General features: G+C 37.7%; 2 protein-coding genes across 2 annotated transcripts in view; one reads left to right on the forward strand and one right to left on the reverse strand.

The window, feature by feature from the left end:
- ciarta (circadian associated repressor of transcription a) overlaps positions 1-15,000 on the forward strand; it is a 248,376-nt gene that overhangs the window by 145,607 nt on the left and 87,769 nt on the right. The gene's annotated exons all lie outside the window — the stretch shown is intronic.
- Positions 3,944-15,000, reverse strand: part of ca14 (carbonic anhydrase XIV) — a 42,909-nt gene continuing 31,852 nt past the window's right edge. Inside the window, exons 11-12 of the mRNA XM_062030401.1 lie at positions 8,544-8,588; positions 3,944-4,331 (exon numbers count right to left, since the gene is read on the reverse strand). Of these exons, the coding sequence (XP_061886385.1) occupies positions 4,160-4,331; positions 8,544-8,588 (217 nt within the window). The 3' untranslated portion in view covers positions 3,944-4,159. The remainder of the gene's footprint in view (positions 4,332-8,543; positions 8,589-15,000) is intronic.

Genomic DNA, 15,000 nt, shown 5'->3' on the forward strand with positions numbered 1-15,000 from the left:
GTCATATAGAATGCTAATCAACAAACCAACTGATATAAGTTATATAGCTCCTTCGAATTGCATGGAGATGACCTAAAAACATCTTTGAAAAAATAAGATAAAAATATTTTATTAAATTGTTTTAAGCACATTTTTATTCATTTAGAATTTAGATTAATTAGAATCATATGTGAATTCAGGTGTGAACTGATTTTTTTGGTGCACAGCTATAAGTTAACATGGGAAAGAATACAATTTCTGTCCAGAACTCGCTGACAGCTAACTGCAGAATCTGTTAACGTCCACTGCTTAAAGCGGGGGTGTCCTAACTTTTTTTTGTGGCGCGCAAAAGCCTGGGAATAATGTGGCTACTTCAAGGCCTACTGAAATGAATTTTTTTTATTTAAACGGGGATAGCAGATCTATTCTATGTGTCATACTTGATCATTTCGCGATATTGCCATATTTTTGCTGAAGGGATTTAGTATAGAACAACGACGATAAAGATTGCAACTTTTGGTATCTCATAAAAAAAAGGCTTGCCACTACCGGAAGTAGCGTGACGTAGTCAATTGAACATATACGCAAAGTTCCCTATTGTTTACAATGATGGCCGCATGAAGTGAGAGAGATTCGGACAGAGAAAGTGACAATTTCCCCATTAATTTGAGCGAGGATGAAAGATTTGTGGATGAGTAAAGTGCAAGTGAAGGACTAGTGGGGAGTTGAAGCTATTCAGATAGGGAAGATGCTGTGAGAGCCGGGGGTGACCTGATATTCAGCTGGGAATGACTAAAACAGTAAATAAACACAAGACATATATATACTCTATTAGCCACAACACAACCAGGCTTATATTTAATATGCCACAAATTAATCCTGCATAAAAACACCTGCGTGTTTGTTATGCTAGCTCCTAGCTCCTCTGCTAGCTCCTAGCTCCATAGAACACGCCAATACAATTCAAACACCTGATCAACACACACAATCACTCAGCCCAAAAGACCGTTCACCTAACCCAAGGTTCATAAAGCTTATATATTTTAAAAAAGTTACGTACGTGACGCGCACGTACGGTCAAGCGATCAAATGTTTGGAAGCCAAAGCTGCATACTCACGGTAGCACGTCTGCGTCTTTGTCATCCAAATCAAAGTAATCCTGATAAGAGTCTGTGTTGTCCCAGTTCTCTACAGGCGTCTGTGTATCGAAGTCAAAAGTCCTCCTGGTTAGAGTCTCTGTTATCCGAGTTCTTCCATCTTGACTGCATCTTTCGGGAATGTAAACAAAGAAGCGTGTGTACGTGTTGCTGCTGACTTCCCTCGCAAAATAGACGCTTCGCACCGACAACTTTCTTCTTTGCTTGCTCAGCTTCTTTCTCCATAATGCAATGAACATAATTGCAACAGATTCACCAACACAGATGTCCAGAATACACCCAGAATATGATGAAAACAGCTATTTCGTATTGGCTTCAATGTGGAAGCCATACCCGTGTTCTCCGGGCTACGTCACGCGCATACGTCATCCTCAGAGGTGTTTCGAACCGGAAGTTTAGCGGCAAATTTAAAATGTCACTTTATAAGTTAAGCCGTCCGTATTGGCATGTGTTGCAATGTTAAGATTTCATCATTGATGTATAAACTATCAGACTGCGTGGTCGGTAGTAGTGGGTTTCAGTAGGCCTTTCATCTTTCTTACTAAATGTTTTCATTGTTTCCATTTTGACAGAAATACATGACATTTCATATGTTTTCAACTTTAAAATATATACAAATATTCAAATGTTATTGGTGTGTATCTTTGGGCACCTCGCCATTCGATTCCGATTCTTGGGGTGAGGATTTGATTCATAATTGATACTCGATTCAACACGATTCAAACTGATTTTTGTAATGTATTATTTGGTATAATAATAACAACACCTTAACAAAACAGCTTACAGGTTACAAAAGTTCCTTTTGTTGCTGACATACACTACCGTTCAAAAGTTTGGGGTCACCCAAACAATTTTGTGGAATAGCCTTCATTTCTAAGAACAAGAATAGACTGTCGAGTTTCAGATGAAAGTTCTCTTTTTCTGGCCATTTTGAGCGTTTAATTGACCCCACAAATGTGATGCTCCAGAAACTCAATCTGCTCAAAGGAAGGTCAGTTTTGTAGCTTCTGTAACGAGCTAAACTGTTTTCGGATGTGTGAACATGATTGCACAAGGGTTTTCTAATCATCAATTAGCCTTCTGAGCCAATGAGCAAACACATTGTACCATTAGAACACTGGAGTGATAGTTGCTGGAAATGGGCCTTTATACACCTATGTAGATATTGCACCAAAAACCAGACATTTGCAGCTAGAATAGTCATTTACCACATTAGCAATGTATAGAGTGTATTTCTTTAAAGTTAAGACTAGTTTAAAGTTCTTCATTGAAAAGTACAGTGCTTTTCCTTCAAAAATAAGGACATTTCAATGTGACCCCAAACTTTTGAACGGTAGTGTATGACACATACCTGCACCAAGTAAGCATAGAGATGGCCTAAATTTTTTTTATGTTTTTTAAATTAATTCGTCAAAAAAAAAAAAATACATTGGATTTTTGAAAATTACCCAAAAAATCAGGATTCGAATGTGATAGACATAAAACATATATTTTATTTAAAAAAATTAGCACCCCTAATTATTATATACCGTATGATAGTTTGTAAAAATAACAATAAATACTTAAATACCTGCTTGTCACCTTGACTTACGATTTCAAAGCAAGTTATCCATCAATTTGTACGTACAAAATTGCATAGGCAATAATATTATATATATATATATATATATATATATATATATATATATATATATATATATATATATATAATTATTCTCTTTATTTATAATGTATATTTTCTGCTGGATCCACTCTTCTCTTTGCTGCAGTTGTTACATATACTGTAATACTGTACATGGTAATTGGGATTTGTTATATATTGTATATATTATATAAAAATATAATATAATATCAGTATATATTATATACTGTATATATAATATGTAAATATTACATATGTTATTTTATATTGCTACTACGGTACATTTTTAGTCATAACATTTTTTTAAAATTTTACATTATTACATCCCTAGTTTTATGCACGATAAACTAAAGTTATTTCTAAAATATTTTGTGAAACGGATGAATGAACAAACCTTTTTCCTTATTAGGAAAATTGCTTCAGTTATCTTATATATCTGGACACTTGCCGAGAGTTGGTGGGCGGCCGAGGGTGGAGTCGGCTCTCTTGGTTGCTTTGTTGGGTCTGCTCCTGTCTAGTGTATGTGTTTATTTTATTATTTTTGTTGTTTTACTTTTGTGGCTGTGTGTAGAAGTGGCTTGTTGCATCAGCTCTGCTCTTTTAATGTCTTTGATGTCTTTAATGTCCTTTGTGGTCTTTGATGTTTTCGTCTTACACACATGTTTGTGTGCTATGGCTATGAGTTTTTTTTTCTTGGCCTCAGTCTGGACCCCATCTCCAGGGGCCCAGGCTTAGACTGAATATTTGTTTTTCTCCCCAGCGTTGACCTGTTTCTCACCTTTTTTGTAAAGTTGGCAGACCTGTCAGCAATCCTGTTCTGTTTCCCTGTAATGTTTGTCTGATCTTGAATGAGATTGTGTTGAAAATCTTAATTTCCCCTCCGGGATTATTAAAGTATTTCTGATTCTGATCATTTGGTCTTGGTCAGACTTTTTGGAGCAGATTACCAACAAACCCTGGGTGTAGAAGGTAAAAACCATAGCAGTATTGGTATCGGCAACATTGGCCCTGACCTTTCTCTGTATCGGATCGGTGCCAGACTGTGCGGTATCGCCCCACCCCTGTTTGCGGACTTTAAGTTGACCCGGTTGGGCCCAGTCTGTGTGTGCCCCAGTGCTCAAATCCCTTTGGGAAATCAAACAATGACACATATTTAACATTTCATTCAGTGCTGTGTTGCTTTTGTGCGGCGAGGCAGGATGGAAACGATGAAAAACATGCGAATTAGGAAGGAAACCAAAGCTGTACAAAGTATTTACACCAATAATTCATGCATCTCTCAGACACTAAGTGACATTTCGAAGTGCTTGGCGTGCAAAGGCGGATTTCAAGTGGCCATGACTTTATCCTCATTCTTCTCTTCCCCGTCTGCACTTTCTTTTTATACAACATTGGATTTTCCTGTCCTGTTTTTGTCCTCAAGAGTGTCCTGACCAGGTGTGTCACAGGTGTGGCTTTGGGGGGACGGCCGCTCGTCTCTCGTCTCCACTTGGGAAGTGCAGTTGAGAGCCATCTCTTGTGGTTTCTCCTTCGCCTTCTCCGGCTCCTTCATCCTAAAACGGCAAAAAGGACGAGTCTAAATGACAGTCAGAATCTAAAAAGACCTAGAAGAAATATGTAAAATAAAGTCCAATAAAAAGGAAAAATAAATAAAATAATAAATGCTATAAAACATAAAAATTAAGAAAAAAAATTTAAAAAAAATACTCCAATAATACAAATTTTTAAAAATATTTTATGACTAAAAAGAAATAGTATCTTTTTCACTGATTCCTGCTTCTGCATACATCCATGTCAGTGTACTGCACATGTTTGACCAGCAGAGGTCGCTGTTTATCAAACATTACAAAGGCAGCGTTCAGTGGCTCTTTCACCACGTGGTGTTTTGACACGTGACACACTAGATACATGGGTGCTTTTTTATTGAGGGCCACATTGAAATGATGGCTGCCCTCTGAGGGCCACTTGAAACATTGAATATAAATGTGTAACATCCTTGTCACATCTGTTGCATATAAGCTACTGGTAATATTATATTTTTACTGACCGAGTGAAAGATAACTTACTTTGAAATCCTAAGTCAGGGTGATTAAAAAAAAAAATAAAAAAATTAAAATATGTTGTTGTGTAGAACTACAAACTAGCCTGCATGCAGTAAAAAAAAATGGTATATCATAATTTAAAGAACAAATGCATTTAGCAAGAAAGAGCTTGGTTATTTCCATACAAGATGTGGCGGGCCACTTCAAATAAAGTGGCAGACCAGATAAAATGATGTGGTGGGCGACGTTAAATGGCGTGTGGTTCACATAAAATAAATCCGACATACAATGATGGGGCGAGCCACACAAGATAATATGGCGGGCCAGATAAAAATGATGTGGTGGGCGATGTTAAATGGTGTGGCGGGCTGCTTTAAATAACATAAAATTGCATGGCGGGCCACAAAAATTATGTGGCGGGCCATGTAAAATAATGTGACAGACAATATAAAAAGATGTCAAAGGCCACAATAAATTATATGGTGGGCTGAATAAAATAATGTGGTGGGCCAGATAAAATTATGTGGTGGGCGACGTTAAATGATGTGGCGGACCTCATAAAATAACATGAAGGAACACAAAAAAATGATGTGGCGCGCCACAATCAATGACATGGCGGGCAACTTCAAATGATGCGGTGCAGCGACGTTAAATGAGGTGGCGGGCCACTTGAAATATCTTGAAGGAAAACATAAAACGGCGTGGCGAGCCACGTAAAAATAATAATGTGAAAGACTACATAAAATGATGTGGCGGGTTACAATCAATGATATGGCGGGCCACATAAAATAATGTGGCGGACAATATAAAATGATGTGGTGGGCCACATGAAATAATGTGGCTGGCCATATCAAATGAAGTGGTGGGCGATGTTAAATGGTATGGCGGGCTGCTTTAAATAACATGGAGGAGCACATCAAATGGCATGGCGGGCCACATAAAATAATGTGACAAGACAATATAAAAAGATGTCAAAGGCCACAATAAATTTCATGGTGGGCCAAATAAAATAATGTGGCGGACTCCATAAAATTATGTGGTGAAATGATGTGGCTGGCGACGTTAAATAATGTGGCAGGTTACAATCAATGCTATGGAGGGGCCACATAAAATAATGTGGCGGACAATATAAATTGTGGCTGGCCATATAGAATGATGTGTTGGGCGATGTTAAATGATGTGTGGTCCACATAAAATAAATCCGACATAAAATAATGGGGCGAGCCGCACAAGATAATGTGGCGGGCCAGATAAAAATGAAGTGGTGGGGGATGTTAAATGGTGTGGCGGGCTGCTTTAAATAACATGGAGGAGCACATAAAATGGCATGGCGGGCCACGTAAAATAATGTGACAAGACAATATAAAAAGATGTCAAAAGCCACTATAAATTGCATGGTGGGCCAAATAAAATAATGTGATGGGCCAGATAAAATTATGTGGCTGGCGATGTTAAATGACGTGGCGGGCCACAAAAAAAATGATGCGGTGCAGCGACGTTAAATGAGGTGGCGGGCCACTTGAAATATCTTGAAGGAACACATAAAATTATATGGCGGGCCACATAAAATGACACGTGCAGCGTCGTTAAATGAGGTGGCGGGCCACTTGAAATATCTTGAAGGAACACATAAAATTATATGGTGGGCCACATAAAATGACACGTGCAGCGTCGTTAAATGAGTTGGCGAGCCACTTGAAATATCTTGAAGGAACACATAAAATGGCGTGGCGAGCCACATAAAAACAATGTGAAAGACTACATAAAATGATGTGGCGGGTTACAAACAATGATATGGCGGGCTACATAAAATAATGTGTCAGACAATGTAAAAGGACGAGGCGGGCCAGTTAAAATGAGGTGGTGGGTGACGTTAAATGACATGGCAGGGGACATAAAATAACACGGAGGAACATATAGATTGGTGTGGCAGGCCACGTAAATGATGTGGTGGGCCACATAAAATAATGTGACAGACAACTTTTTTTTTAAAAACGTGAAAGGCCATACTAAATGATATGGTGGGCTGAATAAAATACTGTGGCGGGCCAGATAAAATGACTGGCCGTAACTATGAAATGGTGTGGCAGGCCATGTAAATGATGTGGTGGGCCATGTAAAATAATGTGACCGTCAACTTAAAAAAACGTGAAAGGCCACAATAAATGACATAGTGGGCCGAACAAAATAATGTGGCGGGCCAAATAAAATGACTGGCTGAGCCTATAGAATGGCGTGGCGGGCCACATAATATAATGTGACAGACTATAAAATGACTTGGCGGGCCACACAAAATAATGTGGCGGGCCAGATAAAATGACTGGCCGTAACTATAAAATGTTTTGGCTGGCCATCTAAATGATGTGGTGGGCCACATAATATAACGTGACAGACTATAAAATTATGTGGCATGCCATGATAAATGACATGAAGGGTTACATAAAATAATGTGGCGGGCCAGGTAAAATGACTGACCAAGCCTATAAAATGGCTTGGCGGGCCACATATAATAATGTGGCGGGCCAGTTAAAATGACTGGCCGTAGCTATAAAATGGCGTGGTAGGCCATGTAAATGAAGTGGTGGGCCACATAATATAACGTGACAGACTAAAATTATGTGGCAGGCCACGATAAATGACATGGTGGGTTACATAAAATAATGTGGCAGGCCAGTTAAATGACTGGCCAAGCCTATAAAATGGCTTGGCGGGCCAGAAAAATGACTGGCCGTAACTATAAAATGGTGTGGCAGGCCATGTAAATGAAGTGGTGGGCCACATAATATAACGTGACAGACTAAAATTATGTGGCAGGCCACAATAAATGATATGGTGGGTTACATAAAATAAGGTGGCAGGCCAATTAAATGACTGGCCAAGCCTATAAAATGGCTTGGCGGGCCACGTAAAATAATGTGGCGGGCCAGATAAAATGACCGGCCGTAACTATAAAATTGTGTGGCAGGCCATGTAAATGAAGTGGTGGGCCACATAATATAAGGTGACAGACTATAAAATGATGTGGCAGGCCACAATAAATGACATGGGGGGTTACATAAAATAATGTGGCAGGCCAGTTAAAATTACACGAAGGTACCTATAAAAAGGTGTGGCAGGCCACATTAAATGACAAGGGGGGCCCCCAGTCCTTGAGTTTGACACCTGTGCACTACATTATGGTTTATGGAAAGAAGGAGAAGTGATTAGTGAAGTCAGGCAAACTATTAAAGAAATAATATTAATATTTATTATTAATACTTGACCATAAATGCCTATTAAGCTTATTTATTATATAAAGAAGACACAAATTACCTTATATGGTTGCTATAAAAACACATTTCAACAAATCTTCACTTTATTTTCCGTCCTTGTCGACAAGTTGTATATGTGAGAGGTCTGCTCACTACAACACTGGAAGTGAAACAGGAGTTCAGAACATTCACTGGTCTTGAATCTTCTCCCTTTTGAAATCAAATAAATATATAGAGATGGCCAATATCTGGAATAGAGATCAGTGGCTAAGTTGTGTGGTGATTTGCGGGCAAGCTTTGTTATCGTGTTAGCTCGAGCTACCTAAGTTATTTTGGGGGTGTTGGTGTTTTCTAGAGGTGGATGAGAGAAGTAGATGTTAATTGGTGGTTAAATGAAAGGGACGCGAACGTCCGAGAGATCTGGAGAAAGGTTCGGAAGTCAAAGATCGGGGTTTGGACTGGTTGAGGTAACCTTTGCATCGGTGCTGCCGTAAGGACGTCCCAGCTAGACGTGGAGCTACAAGATCACAAGACACAATCACAGCAAGCACAGTTTGAAAAAAACAAACAAACGTTTGATCAAAGAACAAAAAAATCATCATGTTTGTTTAGAGGGGGGATACAGGAGAGGCGGGCAGATCGATCCAAATATCAAGTATTGATAGGAGTGGTATCAATATTGCATGAGATCCACACTCCAGTTTATTTTCGACAAATATCTGTATTTTGTTGTCGTCCACACAATGCAGTCACATTGGTGTGTTCAGTGGCAACTTGGCTGGTAAGATATACAGTCGTGGTCAAAAGTTTACATACACTTGTGAAGGACATGATGTCATGGATGTCTTGACTTTCCAATAATGTCTACTGAAAATGTGACCAAATCTGCTGCAGTGTTTCCCACACATGAATTTATTTGTGGCGGTCCGCCACGAAAGAATTACGTCCGCCAAAAATGAAATACAATTTTTTTTAATTTTATTTTTTTTTATTTTTTTTTTTTTGTCCTGTCCAGCTTCTCAGGCAAATCATATAGTTGATGTAGATGCCCATATAGGCTGTTCAGATTTACTTTAGAAAGGAGAAGTGTAGGATACTTCTCTTGTTGCCTTATTTGTATTTGACCACTACTGTTTTCTGTTTATTTGTTACTGACTGTGGCAGGACACCTCTCAATCAATCAATCAATGTTTATTTATATAGCCCTAAATCACAAGTGTCTCAAAGGGCTGTACAAGCCACAACGACATCCTCGGTACAGAGCCCACATACGGGCAAGGAAAAAAAAAACTCACCCCAGTGGGACGTCGGTGAATGACTATGAGAAACCTCTGCCTCTGTTTCACTTTATGTTGCTGGTAAATAATATGGTTGTAGTAGTAGGCTAAAGTTAAATTATTTAGTATGCACTAATTAAAGGGGCAGAGCTTTAAGAGACATTTTAGCTTTTATATTTTATAAGATATATATTTTTTGTAAGAACCACAATTAATAAATATATTTCAGTGAATAACTTATTGTTCAAATCTGTATATAAATATGTACATAAAGTGTTGTAATTATATTGTAAAATGGATGGATGGATGGACGTTTAAAAGAAAACTGTTATTATTAATTAGTAAGTATACATTTTTTGAGCCTTTTTAGAGAAAATCATATCATTGTAGTAAATTATGCAAATTACTCGATGATGTCATGGTGACCACGTCCATAGCCACGCCCACAGACACGCCCCCACCGCCACAGGTATCTTGGCAGTTTATGGGAAACACTGTGCTGGGTCAAAAGTATACATACAGCAGGGGTGTCCAAACTTTTTCCACTGAGGACCGCACATGGAAAAATTAAAGCACGCGGGGGCCATTTTGATATTTTTCATTTTCAAACCATAACAAAATATATGGATTTTGTTTGTTTTTTACCGTTAGGGCTCCCGGGGACCATAAAGGGTTTAAGTCATTAAAATGTTAAATAAAAGTCAAATTATAATTTTTTTATTTATATAACGCTTACAGTAAATCTGTACAGTATATCAACTTCAGGTTGATATAAAGTTTAAAAAAACAAAAAGGTTTTATGCCTTTTCTGTCAAAGACAACTTAGTTTTTTATAATAAAACTGAAATATGCAGTATTTCCCCCACTGCCCAAAACATTCAGAAAGCAATGTTTGATGTGAAGTAATTAGAGCAGGGTCACCAACGCGGTGCCCGCGGGCACCAGGTAGCCCGTAAGGACCAGATGAGTAGCCCGCTGGCCTGTTCTAAAAATAGCTCAAATAGCAGCACTTACCAGTGAGCTGCCTCTATTTTTTAAATTTTATTTATTTACTAGCAAGCTGGTCTCGCTTTGCTCGACATTTTTAATTCTAAGAGAGACAAAACTCAAATAGAATTTGAATATCCAAGAAAATATTTTAAAGACTTGGTCTTCACTAACTGCGAAAGAAACAGATAACAGATTTGGTGTCCAGTTCAAAGTGTGACATGATTTATTTAAACATTTGAGAGTTGACTTTTGTATTTTACATGAGTTATTTGTACAAACATGGTGCAAAGTAATTCATAATTTGTTAAAAAATGTTAGTGGCTAGTTAGTTCAAATGGGATATTGAGATTTCACAAGACTGTCTTAGAAGTGATCATTTGAAAATGTTCAATTTGAAAAATGTGCACTTATAGAGAAAATATAAAAATAAAGTGTTGCATATTGATATTTATCTGTTTCTATATATATTGTGAGAAATCATTAAGGTGATAAGTGTTTCCACAAAGATAAATATCATTAATTATTAATAATAACATAGAGTTAAAGGTAAATTGAGCAAATTGGCTATTTCTGGCAATTTATTTAAGTGTGTATCAAACTGGTAGCCCTTTGCATTAATCAGTACCCAAGAAGTAGCTCTTGCTTTCAAAAAGGTTGGTGACCCCTGAATTAGAGCCTTAAAAATCAATAATGCAGAACACCATTGATTTTAATTCATTATTATTTTTGAGTAATCACAGTGAAAAGATAAATAAAATCCCCTTAAATATATTTGGGATCCAAAAGGTGCCCCACTCAGAAAGTGATACATTTTTATTAGTTTTTTTTAAACTTTCAACACTTAAGTTACGAGCTCAACTTCAGATATATCTGTCGATTTTACGTTTGAACTATTATTTTGTTTGTTTTATGCTCTTTTGTCAAATAGAATGTTGATGTTTTTGTATGGCAACCACACAATATATGCAATATTTCCCACATAAAACATTTTAAAGTGAAATATTTGAAATAATTGGAGCCTTGAATAGGTCAATAATTCATTATAACATTGATTTTTTTTTTTTTTTTTTGGAGCAATGGCAAAAAAAGAAAAAAGAAAGATAGACAAAAGAATAAAAAAAAAGCCTGTATGGCAGCTTTTGTGTCAACATTGCAACTTTTTCTAGTTAGATTTCACCTCATTCCACTTTTTTAAATGTTTTTTTAATTTTTGCAATAGCATTTCCAGAATGTGTGGCGGGCCGGTAAACAATTAGCTGCGGGCCGCAAATGGCCCCCGGGCCGCACTTTGGACACCCCTGACATACAGCAATGTCCATTGGCAAGTTTCACTGCAATAAGGCGCTTTTGGTAGCCATCCACAAGCTTTTGGTTGAACTTTTGACCACTCCGCTTGACAAAATTGGTGCAGTTCGGCTAAATGTGTTGGTTTTCTGACATGGACTTGTTTCTTCAGCATTGTCCACACGTTTAAGTCAGGACTTTGGGAAGGCCATTCTAAAACCTTCATTCTAGCCTGATTTAGCCATTCCTTTACCACTTTTGACGTGTGTTTGGGGTCATTGTCCTGTTGGAACACCCGGGCTGATGATTTTAGGTTGTCCTGAAGAATTTGGAGGTAATCCTCCTTTTTCATTGGATCGGATCGGGACACCATTAGTAAAAAGTATCATCTGTACTGGCCCTGTATCTACTTGGTATTGGATCGATACCATATTTTCAGTATCGCCCGCCCCTACTTTCATGACAGTCGTTCCCAAAGCAAGTATGTCGCTGCCAGTGGAGCCAATCATGACATTTGTTGATGCGTTTAGAGTTTCTGACAGCGGGCAAGCGGTGGGAGCACATCACAAATCAGTTTTTGACTCACTTTGGATGACAACTTTTCCAAGCACCACAAGTTAGAAAGGAACCGCCTCTCATTCACAGTTGGTCATTAAAGGAACGTGTTGGGCAAGAGTTGTGTTATTGCAGCCCAAACAAAACAGAGCCGATTATCCTCAGCGCTAATCTTAGGGCTCGCTTTTTTCTCTTGTTTGGTCCTACTAAATTTGACGGTCCTTGAACTCAGCATAGTTGTGTAGACTGTGATGCAACAGTTTGTTTACATTCGTGTTGTCACGATACCAATGTTTTGGAAATGTATTTAGATACTTTTCGGTAATTTTTGATACTTAATAAAGGGGACCACAAAAAATTTCAATGTTGGTTTTATTTTAACAAAAAGTCTTACGGTACATTAAAGATATGTTTCTTATTGCAAGTTTGTCCTTAAATAAAATAGTGAACATACAAGACAACTTGTCTTTTATTAGTAAGTAAACAAACAAAGGCTCCTAATTTAGCTGCTGACATACACTACCGTTCAAAAGTTTGGGGTCACATTGAAATGTCCTTATTTTTGAAGGAAAAGCACTGTACTTTTCAATGAAGATAACTTTAAACTAGTCTTAACTTAAAAGAAATACACTCTATACATTGCTAATGTGGTAAATGACTATTCTAGCTGCAAATGTCTGGTTTTTGGTGCAATATCTACATAGGTGTATAGAGGCCCATTTCCAGCAACTATCACTCCAGTGTTCTAATGGTACAATGTGTTTGCTCATTGGCTCAGAAGGCTAATTGATGATTAGAAAACCCTTATGCAATCATGTTCACACATCTGAAAACAGTTTAGCTCGTTACAGAAGCTGCAAAACTGACCTTCCTTTGAGCAGATTGAGTTTCTGGAGCATCACATTTGTGGGGTCAATTAAACGCTCAAAATGGCCAGAAAAAAAGAACTTTCATCTGAAACTCGACAGTCTATTCTTGTTCTTAGAAATGAAGGCTATTCCACAAAATTGTTCGGGTGACCCCAAACTTTTGAACGGTAGTGTATGCAGTAACATATTGTGTCATTTTCCATTCTATTATTTTGTCAACATTATTAAGGACAAGTGGTAGAAAATTAATTATTAATCTACTTGTTCATTTACTGTTAATATCTGCTTACTTTCTCTTTTAACATGTTCTTTCTACACTTCTGTTAAAATGTAATAATCACTTATTCTTCTGTTGTTTGATACTTTACATTAGTTTTGGATGATACCACAAATTTGGATATCATTCCGATACCAAGTAATTACAGGATCATACATTGGTCATATTCATAGTCCTCATGTGTCCAGGGGCATATTTCCTGACTTTATAAACATAATATAAATTTTTTTAAGAAGATTTTGTGGCGCTAAAAAATATCAATGTAATCATAGTAGTATCGACTAGATACGCTACTGTACTTGGTATCAATACAGTGTATGTCAGGTGTAGATCCACCAATGGCGTTTGTTTACATTGTGACACCGGTGAGCTTGGGTGCGTCGTGAAGCATGTTTAGCTATTCCTCGTCCTGCAGAGATGATACTTGTAAGAAACTTACTTTATTTGTCGCCATGGAGACCAGGATTACTGATTTAGAAGTAGCTAAAACACTGCAGACTGGACTGGACTTTAGCCGCTAGCTAGCTAGCCATGTCTTAAAGCACCTCTTCCTGAGGGCGTTTCAGTGTTATAACTTCACCTTTATTGTTAGTTTTTAAGCCAAAATGCGTCCGTTTTCCCTTTTCTGTCTACACACTGTGTCTGCTTGTAAGTACTCTGTGATTGTACGTTGCCGAACATGCTCCTCTACTCGTAAACCAGTTTTTAGAGGCGGTATAGTATCGAATATGATTCATTAGTATCGCGCTACTATACTAATACCGGTATACCAAACAACCCTAGTTAACAAGTGTAACTTTCCCGGACAATGCCACAGAAAGACTTGTTTTATGCCACTCCTTTTTCTCATTTTGTCCACCAAACGTTTTATGCTGTGCGTGAATGCACAAAAGTTGAGCTTTGTTGATGTTATTGACTAGTGTGGAGTGTTTATCAAGCATATTTGGTCACTGCATGACTGCAAGCTAATCGATGCCAACATGCTATATAGGCTAGCTGTATGTACATATTGCATCATTATGTTTGTCGGTATATTTGAGCTCATTTAATATCCTTTACTTATGTTCTCTGTGTGTTTAATTAATATTTGCATGTCCCATGACACATTATCTGTATGTAATATTGGCTGCATTTCTGATAGTTGTTTGTGTGCCATGTTGTTCCAGACCACAGCAAACGTTACCCAAAAGATGCCATTTCCTTTAACTTGGACACACACATCTATACCTTTGGTAATTCTAAGCCAGTCATTACCAGGACTTATCTCACCCTCTGAGAAACATCCGTTTTACTATTGTTTTCCAATGTTGTAAAAATGTTTCGAATACATATTATATTACGATGATTTGTGTCAGCCTGAGACAACATAGTCATTTTGATAGTAGGCTAACATAACACTTATGTAAGACTTTAAATTGTTTTTGATTAGCTTGCAGTCATGCATTGACCAAATATGCCTGATTAGCACTCCAACAAGTCAATAATATCAACAAAGCTCACCTTTGTGCATTCACGCACAGCATAAAACTTTTGGTGGACAAAATGAGACAAAGAAGGAGTGGAAGATTTTACATGTAAACAAACTGTTGCGTCACAGTCCACACTGTGGTGGGTTCAAGAACCGCCGAAATGAGTAGGACAAAACGATGTTCACCAAATACTCTCATCAGTGAAGAA

This window comes from Entelurus aequoreus, linkage group LG20 (assembly GCF_033978785.1).
Source record: "Entelurus aequoreus isolate RoL-2023_Sb linkage group LG20, RoL_Eaeq_v1.1, whole genome shotgun sequence".
Lineage (NCBI taxonomy): Eukaryota > Metazoa > Chordata > Actinopteri > Syngnathiformes > Syngnathidae > Entelurus > Entelurus aequoreus.